Here is an 11531-nt window from a genome sequence, read left to right as displayed (position 1 = left end):
GGGCCGCGCCAATGCGGGGAGGCCGGGGGGGCACCGTGCGTGCGCAGCAACCCGGGCCGTGCGCGAGAGGTCGAGGCCGGAGGCGTCACGGTCGCGGCGCGGGAAGTGCGGGCGGGATCCCCTCACGACCGGGATCCCCTCACGGCCGGGATCCCCTCACGGCCGGGATCCCCTCACGGCCGGGCAGCCGGGCCTGGTGGCCGCGGGGCCCCCGCGCAGGCGAGGCAGCGTGTTGTTTGCCCGACACCTGCCACTGGAGCTCGAGGTGATTCCGCCGACCTTCCGAGCGCGTTCTGGCCGCGCTGCCGGCGCGATGGATTGGGTGGGGCTAGGCTGCGGCAAAGAGCACTAGGGAAGTGGCTGCCAGCCGCGTCGAGAATTGCTGTAGCTCTTTCTGTGGGCAGATGCTGCTGGTTTTGGATTATGTGGAAAAATGCGTAATTCCCAGAGTCTCCTCTGGGAACTCCTCTGATGCTGTGGTGCTGAATATCTCTCTGGTGATGAATGATCCTGCTGTTCCTCGCTCCCTCAGTCGATTTATTGACACTGAAACCTCTTGTTCTTAGGTCTGCTTTCCTGCAATGAGCTGCTGAAAGTCTCCTCACAGTTAGATCAAGGTGTTTTTTTCAGCTCATCTTTCCACATGTCAAGCTTTGCCTGACTCTTCGGTTTCTGACAATTAAAGAAAGTATGTTTCTTTTCTTTCTGCAGCTAAGATATTATATTGGTACTACTTCATCTGTTTAATGGTTTTAAAGAGAATAGTAGTAAAACTGAGTATCCCAAAGCTAAAATAGGTAGTATTCAATGATCTCTAGCTAAATTGGTGTGCCATACACTGTCTGAAGAGGAGTATTTTGCCCTTACATATGCACCTTTGTACCTGTGCATATACGTACATATCTCTGCATGTGTGCATACATTTATACATTCTTGCATGTCCACATACATACAAGCAAATGTGTGTGTATGTTTCTATGTAAAAAAAAAAAAAGCGTGAGTGTACATGGTTTTGTTCATAGATGCCTCAGCACTGAAATTATTATTCAGAATGAAGCACTTATCTAAAACAGCAAACTATTATTTAAGTTAACTCAATATAAATAATATTACAGTGGGTTTTTTTAATTATAAACAGCTTATAAGAGCTGTAGGCACTTCATTTTGGCTCCGTGCTTCCTTATTCTCAGGAAAGTTGTCTGTGATCTGCAGCATAGGGAGTAACTGGTTGGAATGTATCTCTTCAGGGATTTCCCAGACCTCAGCAGTGTAAATTACTTGTCTGATACAATTTAAACTGGTTCCAGCAGTTTTAAGTCCTGGGAAAATGCGTGTGAAGTTCACATTGTCTTTTGGTTGTTCAGTGTAGCACCAAATGCAATTTCTGGAGAGGTTCCAATTGTGATCACCCAGTTAATTTTCACATTTTGACTTAAATGTTTTAAGTCACTCTGGTCAAACGTTGGAATGGCAGCACAATTATGTGGTATTGAGCTGATGTATTTCCATCACTACTGTTTCTATCTCTGAAAGTAAGCAGAAGGGAGCTCTTGGACAAATTCAGACAAAACTGAAGAGGATGCAAGCAAGAACAGGTAGCCTGGGAGGACTACAGAGAGATCGTTTGAGCACTCAGGGATTAGGTTGGGAAAGCTGAAGTCCTGATGGAATTAAATCCAGACGGGGATGTTGGGGCAACAAGAAAATCTTCTATAGGTGTGCTGGTGATAAAAGGAAGATCAGGAAAAGTGTGGGCCCTCTCTGGAGGGAAGCAGAAGACCTGGTTATCCAAGACATGGAGAAGGCTGAGGTACTCAAATGACTTTTTTGTCTCGGTCTTCACTGGAAAGTGCTCTAACCACACTACAAAAAGGCTGGAGAGGGTCTTTTTACAAGAGCATGCAGTGATAGAAAGGGGGATGGATTTAAACTGAGAGGAGGTTTAGATTAGAGATTAGGAAGAAATTCTTGGCTGTGAGGATGGTAAAGCCCCGGCACAAGGTGCCCAGAGAAACCGCGGCCCCTGGATCCCTGGAAGCATTCAAGGCCAGCCTGGACAAGGCTTGGGGCAACCTGGGATAGAAGGTGTCACTTTCCACTATCCTACCTACCTATCCTGCCCCTAACTACCATGGCAAGGGGTGAAACTGAATGGGCTTTAATGTCCCTTCCAACCCAAACCAGTCTGTGATTTTATGATTCTGTGCTTAAACAATGCTAGGTGAAAAACTTGCCTTTGTAAATGAGATTGTATTTCTTTTTTTTTTTTTCCTTCAGAATTTGGCTTGCTAAGGTAGTACGTTTCATTTATGAAATAGGAAAATTAAGTCTAACTGTTAAACTCTTTTTCAGATTTTAATTTTTTTAAAATGGCGACATTAATTCACACTTTAGCAGATCATAGTGATGATGTCAACTACTGCGCCTTCTCAACGTCGTGCTTGGCTACTTGTTCCTTGGACAAAACAATTCGTGTTTATTCTTTGAGCGACTTCACCGAGCTCCCGTACTCGCCTTTGGAAGGGCACGCGTACGCCGTGCACTGCTGCTGCTTCTCGCCGTCGGGACGCGTGCTGGCCTCGTGCTCCACGGACGGCACCGCCGCGCTCTGGGACAGCCGCGATGGCCGCAGGCTGGCCGTGCTGCAGCAGCCCGGGGCCAGCCCCGTCAGGGTCTGCCGCTTCTCTCCTGAGGCCACCTATCTGTTGGCAGGGGCAGCCGACGGCAGCGTGGTTCTTTGGAACGTGCAGTCCTTGAAACTGTACCGGTGAGTGTCAAATATCTTTTGACAAATACTTTGTTTCGAAGTGAAAATAGTTCAAGTAGTATTCTCTACTGTATGCAAGATATGCAGACTTACACCTCTGATGGTATCAGAAAGATGCTGGGATAGGATTTAGATGACCAAAAGATATTAATAGGAGAGGGAGAAGTGCTGAGTAGCTTTTTGGTTTTTTAAGTTAAACAACGTGAACTCAAGAAGCTTTAAATTTTAACAAAGTTATCTTGCATCTAAATCTTGATTTTTTTAAACTTCATTTCATTGATTTAACATGAGATCAGGATGCATTGCAGGCTGTATGCATCTGGTTTCTAAACAGTGGGTCAGCAAACTGTGATAAATAATACACATTTAGTGGAGCCTGACTGTACTGTGTGCTTTATATTGCATTACACATAGTATAAATTAAATGTTTAATTACCAGGAGTTTGGAGTCCAGGAAGGTCTTAGAAGCTTGCTGGTAATCCAGCAATCAGAGTTTGGAAACTATGGACGTGTCCTGAAACTGTACATTTTGAGACATAAAGTGACAGAAAGAAGTATTTGTGCTAAGTAAATTAAGCATGACAGTCAACATTTCACAGTTTTCCAAGCAACATTTGAAACAAAGGAGATGAGTGTATTTATTGGTGTTGCACAGTTAAAGGCATGAACCTTAGAGCTCTCTTCAGAGTTCTCCTCTATATCTCTGACTTCCAGTGAGTTCTTCAGGCCAGTTGTTGGAATCTGTACTTACTAGTTGGCAGGACATTATTTAGGTTTTAGGGCCCTATTGCACAATGAAATAACTCTCTAAAGTTAGAAGAGTAGTTAAGAATTTGAGCAAACTGATGTTTCACTCAGGATTGAGGGAGCAGCTGCTTCTGAAAGACAGAACTGTTTGATGTTGGTAGTCTCCTGTCAGGCATGTCCCTTATTTTGTGGCCTCTTTGCTTTCCACAGCAGTGATTTATGTGGGAGCTGTACAGTTTTCCAAAATGATTGATTAATAATCATAGTTACTTGAAATTGTGTAAATCTGGAAATTTGTCCATAAACAGAATTCTTGCAGATTTCTGTCACCATATGTTTTGTAATACATAAAGAAACACTGAAATGGCGGTTTTGTTTTACTTGACAATATAGGGGTACTGATAACCTATTCTTTCCTAGTTTTATCTTTAAGAAAAATTGGGAAAAAAGTTATTAGTACTCTGAAATCTGAGGGTTTATCTGTTTTGAGACATAACTAGTGAAGAGATTATATTTTGTTATTCAGAATATTTGTTGCTGAAGAGAAAAACCTAGAAGTATAAAAACATCATTTTTTAAAATAGTATGCTCTTAATACATGCAGTGATGCATGTTTTAGACATACATCCTAATTTTCTTCTAGTTGAATGGTGGCTGTATAACGACTACATAGAAAATATATTATTACTAAGCAGAAATTATTCTGCTTTGGTATTTTCATTGTAGAGAAATAAAAAACTTGAACATTCCCATCCTGTCCCCTTCAACTATTAAAAGTTTAATAGGCCAGTCAAATTAACTTTATATCTGTTTTGGGATGTGTATGTGTGTATGTATTTTCAGCTGATCAATTTTTTTATTGTAATTTTTTGTAATTTTTTGGTAATTTTTGTAATTGCAGATTAAAAAATGCACATGTCCTGTTTTTAAAAGTTGAAATTAGTATCATGCAGAAATCATCAAGGTACTTGGAAATTATGTCAGAGGAAGTTAGCTGACCATCTAACGTCCATCTGTGATCCTTTGTTTCTCTTGAAACAGTTGGTTGTGTTGATGCTGAAAATGACAAAACGTTTTATCGCACTGTTTTCTCGCTTGGCTAAATATATGGGTAATTATAATAAAATAATGGTAATTATAATAAAATTACATAGTATTTGCTCCTTATCTACTCAGCTGTTGTAAATGATGGTTTAAATTATGAAGTAAGATGGCTATTTAAATGACTTCTATGGTGGATGTGAACAAGAAAGCAAGTTGACTTATGTGTATTTCTTAGTGGTCTCTGTTTCCTGTCCAGTAGTTAAGTTACAAAACTGGTATTTGGTCTGCAAGTTTTAAATGTCTGCACAATGCTATTTATTTTACTGTTGCTTTCAGAGCAAGATCTGCAACTTTTTGTATGAAAGAACTAAATTTTTAAAAGTGGCAGTAAAGATAAAGGATTGTACATATAAAAATGGGAAGCACTACAGTGGATTTGACAGTGTTCTTAATAAAATAATTAAGGGAGACAATGCTTTTTAGAAGGTCATGGGTCTGATTAGTGTGACACTGAGGAAAATTTATTGACTTGTCTTCTGTGACATTAAGTATTGCACCTCTGGCAGTAAATAAAATTTTTGTCAGTAAAAGAGAATTAGCAGTTGTTCTACAAAGTACAATAGAGTAAATAGGACTGACAATTCTTGCCATGTGACTGTTTCTCATGGCTGTGATTTTCTCCTTGCACTTAAAGACTCAGCTATGCATGCTTGGCTGGATTTAGTGTCCATTAAAAGGAATGAGACTCTTTTGATTAGGTTGTCAGATAATGTAAAGGATGTCAGGTTGACCCCACTTCCTTCCTGACAGTTGACCACACTTCCATTCCTGCTAGAAATTTTCTTTGAAGATCAGTTCTACAAAGTGCTTTGGACGATTTAGTTAAAATACAGAATTTCTTTTCCACATTGCTTTTTCTGGTGTACAAGTGGTTCAAAATTAATCCCACATCATAAATCACAAAGTATTCTACTCAACTACAGCTTATCATATGGGCTAGTAGGTGTTCTCTTTGTCTCTAAAACCAGAAGAATTGTCAGTCTTTTTTCCCCTTGTTTGTGTACATGTAAATCTGTGTTAATGATAATTGTGTATTTATCTTTGACTTTTAAAATGTATCCTGCCATGGAATTTTAACAGTGCATTACGTCTTTTAAGTGTTAAATCCTTGCAAATTGTCTTTAGTTTGAAAATTATTTTATCACTCAGTTACAATTATTGCCTTGGGCTGCCATCTCATGTTTTTCCTCCAGCTGTCAAAGAGCAGGTCTGGTCCCTGCTGCAGAACTTATTTTGCTTTCTTTTCATAGGTGATTTGAGTTTCTCTTTCCTCTGTTAGCTAGTTTCAAAGTGCAAACCTTAGAAGAGCTTGGCGTATTGCATCAGACTGCATTTAAGAGGTCACTTTGTAGAACTTTACCTACTCTAAATTCAAATCCTGTGTATTCTTGCTTTTCAGATCTGGAAAAGTTAAAGGTGGTTCTTTGATGGCTTGTGCATTTTCTCCCAATGGAAATTTCTTTGTCACTGGATCATCAAGTGGTGATTTAACCATTTGGGATGATAAAATGAGATGCCTGTATAATGAAAAAGCACATGATCTTGGCGTTACCTGTTGTGATATTTCTTCACATCCAGTATCTGGTTAGTTATTCATTTCATTAGGGGAGGAACATTTAAAAAAATAAATACTTTTTTTTCTCCCTAGCTCTTTATTTCATATTCTTTTTGCCATTGGTGCTTAAGATACAAATGACCTTTTGAAGAGCTGATGTTTTAGAATATTCTGAGTATTCTTAAGTAAAGGTTGTGGTCAGGCTGTGGCAAGGAATGTAATAGGTCAACAAACAAAGTGATCACTTTAAGTAGCTAATTACCCAGTGGCAGGCAATGGTGTTAGAAGATGCAGTGCTTGATTACCATTCCCACTTGACTCTTTCATACTTTGGTTCTCAAGGAGCAGGACTGGATTAAAACAATGCAGAGAGCTGTAAACCTAGTAAGCTAAATGCTTGAACTGTGGAATATGAACAGATAGGCTGTTTTCCTGCACCTGACTCTGTCATTTAGAGGAATTTGGGGGAGTAATGAGCCTAGAATTTCCTGTGTTCCCCTAAGTTGTTCAGAAATCTTAGAGCTGTTTTAGCATTTGCCCACGAAGTCATTTGCTTCCAATGGAGGTTAGGAAAATGGGAAGAAGCCTCATTGTAAGCTTTAGGAAGTAACACAGCAACTTGACTTAACCACCTTGTATGTATATTTTCGTCCTTTCCAGATCTACTGCTGAGACAAAGTGATCTTCATCAACACATTTAGGTTTTTGTATTCAGAATACACAGGCTGCCATTTCAAAGGCCCCAAAAGTTATAACTGAGCAGCCACTTGCATCTTCAAGTGCTGAACCTGGCAATAAGTACTACCCTATCTAAGAGGTGGTGCAGAGCAGGAATAAAACGAGTGAAGCAGTGGGGAAGAAGGCAAGAAAGGAGCAGGAGGAAGCTGAGGAAGAAGGATGTGAACATACACTTCAGAACAGAGAATTAGTGATTGACAATATAGAATCAAACAAATGTGTGTCCACTGAAAGGTGTAGGATCTTTTGTGGTGAAAATAATACACAAAAAACTCCATCATGAACTAAGAGTTGCATCTGAGGGCAAAAAATACATTGCAGCTGGAACAGATCAGTGTGTAATTTCCACCACTCCATTTCATATTGAGAATATTCTCTTGGTTTAAAAATTACAGCCTTCTGCCAAGATAAGGTGAAACAGGCAACAAAGCAGGTATTTCCTACACTGTAGATTTGTTCTGGCAGATTTATGATCATTCTTGATTTTTTTAATCCATATATTACTGAAAGTCAACATATTTCCTTTTCTGTGTTGCTGTTTCATCATCAGTGCTTGAAGCTTCGGGAATTTTGGGCAGATTTAACACATTATGAAATGCATACAAGTAGTGCTTATCCAATACAAATAGAGGTAGTTTTAAACTGAGGTTCTTTTTACCTGCTTTATTCAGAGCAAGTTTTGATCCATTGTGTCAGATAGGTTCTTTGTGCTTTAGGTTGTGACAGGTGGTTCTTCTGCTTTTGAAGTGGATTCAGTCACAGCTGCCTAGGAGCTCCGGGGATCTAGAGCAGTTGTGGTGGAGTTTGCCATCTTAAGGAATATAGGTCAGGTAAGGAATAGAGGCAGGCTCCTGAGCTTTAGGAAGACAGTCTTCCAGCTCTGCAGTGGGTGACTGCCCTCAGGGACAAGGGAACGGAACAGAGTTGGCAGATTTTTTGGGAAATCTTCTACTGAGTGCAAGAGTCAGTGGTCCTCAGGAGCCAGAAACTGGGCAAGGAGGGCAAGAGACTGGCATGGCTGAGTCAGGAACGGCTGGTCAAACTAAAAAGCAAGAAGTAAATGCACAGGCAGTGGGAACAAAGACATGTAACCAGGAAAAAGTATAGAGATGAATTATGATTGTGTAGGGAGGGGATGAAGAAGGCCAAGGTGAAGCTGGAACTGATCCTGGCAAGGGGTGCAGTGTTCACAGCCTCTTACCTACCAGCATCCCCAAGTCCTTCTTGTCAGGGCTGCTCTCCACCTGTTCACCCCTGAGCCTGGATTGTTACCAGGGGTTGCCCCAGTCTAGTTGCTGTATCAGCACTTGAGGTTCCCATGGGCCAGTGCTTGAGTTTGTCCAGGTCCCTCTGGGGTTCTCCCAGATCCTTGTCCTTCTGGTGTGTCACCTGCACCACTCAGCTTGGTGTCATCTGCAGATTTGCTGAGGGTGTGCTTGCTCCCTTCTTGCTGCCTATTAAATTTTTTTAAATTTAAATAACACTGTTCCAAATACAGAACCCTGAGGGACACCACTGGTCCGTTGGGACTCTCAGATTGCAACTCTCCAACCACTTTCTTATGCATCTAACAGTCCACTTGTGGAACATGGTAATTCAGAAATGTTCATAGCCACTGAATCAAGAAGGGAAAGCTGTAAGACTATTATTGTTGTATTTCACTCTTAATGCAGTATTTACTGAGTGTTTGGTAGGACTGCAATCATGTAATGGCAGTTTATAAAATTAAGAAATTAAATGTATAACAGTATGAAAATTCCCTGTCAGATACTCTAATTTTGTACAAGTGTATGTGGTTAATTTTGAGAATTACTCGAAAAACTGATATAATCATATCATTTATATTCAAATACTCTAGCAGTATAATCAGAGCAATCAAACATTTCTCATCAAGAAAACTTAAAACATGAGCACAGCTCTGGTCTTTATCTACTTATTCAGGAAAGAATACCTATTTCTTACATCCAAACTGTTTCAGAACTTCTGCAATGATTTTTATGTTAATGTAGTTTACTGATCTGCTGGTATTTTTAATGTTTCTGACTCCCATTTATATATTTTTATTTTGTCAGATAGTGAAAATGGAGTCAAATACTTCCAGATGGCTTCCTGTGGACAAGATAATCAGATCAAACTCTGGCTTATTTTGTTTGCAGATTTCTTAGGTTTGTATAGAAATGTTTTTTGAATACACCAATATCCTAGGTCTTCAGTGCCAACTTAAATTGAAAATCAAATTTATATTACTGGATTCACAGCCAAACTAACCAAAAGTTGAAAGCGTTCTTTTAATTATTAGCTGGAGAACAGCTAAGGCATTCAGCACTTGGTGATGCTACACCATGTAGATTTTATTTAGCAATCTATTTATGAACAAGTATTGAAAGTAAAGTTTTAAAAGAAATTCTACTGTGGCCTTTCAAGGTGGATAGGTTGAAACCTCTTAATCTGCCTGGCCAGGGAAAGGTTTGTTTCCATGTTGGGCCTTGAATAAGAGCTGGAGAAAAGAATACTTGCTTCTGCAGAAACTAAATGTAGAGACTAGGTAAATTTCCAAAAGTATCTTCAGTGGGTACTTTTTTGTCATCTCTTTCATATAAAAGTATTGTATGTCCAGATACACATTTAATTATCTAAAACCTTGTGAGACGTGCTAAGACTACAAAGTGAGAAAGTTGGAGATATTAAAAGGGGAAGTTGTCTCTGTGATCTTTTTATTCCCTTTTTTGTAAACAATATGTCACAGAGTCACATCTTTGGTGGAGCTTTGGGCTTCTTAAAATAGCTTATGTTATAGCTTGTCAAATATAGCCAAATGTAATAATTTACTTCTTGTGTTTTTAGGTGTTCAGTTAAAATATAAATGCACACTGAATGGGCATTCTGCCCCAGTTCTGGCCTGTGCATTTTCTTGTGATGGACGGCTGATAGTCTCGGGGTAAGCAGCACCTTGTTGAAATGTCCAGCTGTCCAGGTTCACGCTTCAATATTATAAAACAGAAAGTTGATAAGAGTTGAAGATTTCTAAATACTTATTATCAAGTAATAGTTCTTATAGTTCTATGACCTCTAGAGCTGTTCAAGTGTCTTTACAATTGGTCTGTGTCTTGTAGGTGATTGAGTTTGAAATCTCAGGTTTTGGAAAAGGTTAATGAAATGGTTTCCTTTTCCTTCTTTGCATCACTTTAATGTCGATGTGTTTTTTTAAGGTCTGTGGACAAGTGTGTCATAATCTATGAAACTGTAAGTATAGCATAATACAAGACCATTTGTTGGGGTGTTCTCTTTAAATATGAGCACTGTTTCTGCGGTGTCTTAGCAATGAAAAAATATTAAAGAATACAAATGATACCAAGCCAAAATATTTACAGTGCATTTGAGGGTAGGAGGGGAAGGAATCTAAGGAAAAAATATCTTCAGAGAGTTGATCGTCTTTCTCACTTTTTATTTACATTGTGAGGATTTGTCAGTTGATTTCTCTGCAGTAGGGTGTTACTCGATTAATTCCATACTTAGGAGTATTACAAGATTCATATTGAAGTGGAAGGATTTTTTTTGTTATCCTAACCTTAGCTTAGCTTCCAAAGCAAGGAGGACTGTACCTTTTGACATAAAATCAGGAATGGTGATCACAGAAATTCTGTAGTTAGCTATATGTAAAGTGCATATAAAATGGAAACATAATAAAAAACTCAAGAAAATTTTTATATTAAGTACAATGTCATTAAAACATATTGTTTAAGCATTTTCTGTAATACCTTTGTGATTCACCTGTGTTATATATACACCTTTAGTACTGTATAGTATTAATAATTTTGCTGAAAATGAAGGATGAACAAATTTTAAACTTCTTCAGCTTGCCCTGCACATACCTATTGTATTGATACAATTTTTTTTTTTTAATAAGCATTAAAGTTTTTCACCAAAACCTGCACAATTTTTGCCCTATTTATTCTAGTAGTTTGAAGTTTAGGCAGGTATGTAAGATGTCCTCTAGAGTTTGGGAGCCTCAGAAAATTGAAAGATGAAGGAAACCACAGCCTAAGTATTTCTTAATATCGTTCATCAGCTTTTGTGGCCTTAGATCTATATCAAATGGGACAATGAGTTTTCTAGTTGTGAAATCCTCCTTTGGAGATACTTAAAGCCGGCCTGGACACCTGCTCTAGGTGATGCTGCTTTAGCAGAAGGGTTGGACTATATCATCTCCAGAGGTCCCCAACTGTCCTGTGATTCTGTGGGGAAAAGTGGGGACAATAAACCTCTGTGGAAGGGAGAGAGATTTCAACCTATATTAGGGCGCTTTGATCATGTTGGACAGCTCAAAATACTGGAGTGCTGACTGATCAATTAGGGATTGAGAATAAGTTTGCTAATCATCTTGCCAACCTGTCTGTACCTGTCCAAAAAATGCTATTTTTCATAGGAGGGAAAATCTTTCAATAACAAGTTAAAACTGCCAAAATTCAGGAATTTAGTTTTTTAGTAGTGTTTAGTGACCAAATAGAGAGTAGGCCAAATAGGTATGGTTAATAATTGGTCCAGTTGAAGGATTGTGGTATGACCCCCACAATGACCCTTTCAGTAACTTCTAATACAAGATTTGTAGAAGAAATGTCT

The 11531-nt window shown here is 39.2% G+C and overlaps 1 protein-coding gene across 11 annotated transcripts in view; it reads left to right on the top strand.

Moving 5' to 3' along the window:
* WDSUB1 (WD repeat, sterile alpha motif and U-box domain containing 1) overlaps window positions 1–11531 on the top strand; it is a 28889-nt gene that overhangs the window by 175 nt on the left and 17183 nt on the right. For 3 of the 11 annotated variants that reach the window (XM_086896579.1, XM_086896580.1, XM_086896576.1), the window contains exons 1-7: window positions 11–265; window positions 567–688; window positions 2353–2767; window positions 6018–6202; window positions 8984–9076; window positions 9756–9849; window positions 10121–10154. In XM_086896579.1, the coding sequence (XP_086752705.1) occupies window positions 2370–2767; window positions 6018–6202; window positions 8984–9076; window positions 9756–9849; window positions 10121–10154 (804 nt within the window). In that variant the 5' untranslated portion in view covers window positions 11–265; window positions 567–688; window positions 2353–2369. Of the gene's footprint in view, window positions 1–10; window positions 266–566; window positions 689–1716; window positions 1811–2352; window positions 2768–6017; window positions 6203–8983; window positions 9077–9755; window positions 9850–10120; window positions 10155–11531 lie in introns of those variants that run through there. The other 8 variants (XM_086896581.1, XM_086896578.1, XM_086896582.1 and 5 more) reach the window with 7 other exon arrangements.

The sequence above is a fragment of the Cyanistes caeruleus genome, chromosome 7, assembly GCF_971803275.1.
Source record: "Cyanistes caeruleus chromosome 7, bCyaCae1.hap1.1, whole genome shotgun sequence".
Classification (NCBI taxonomy): Eukaryota; Metazoa; Chordata; class Aves; order Passeriformes; family Paridae; genus Cyanistes; species Cyanistes caeruleus.
The sequence above is the reverse complement of the archived record's forward strand: the minus strand, read 5'-3'. Positions and strand labels throughout refer to the sequence as shown.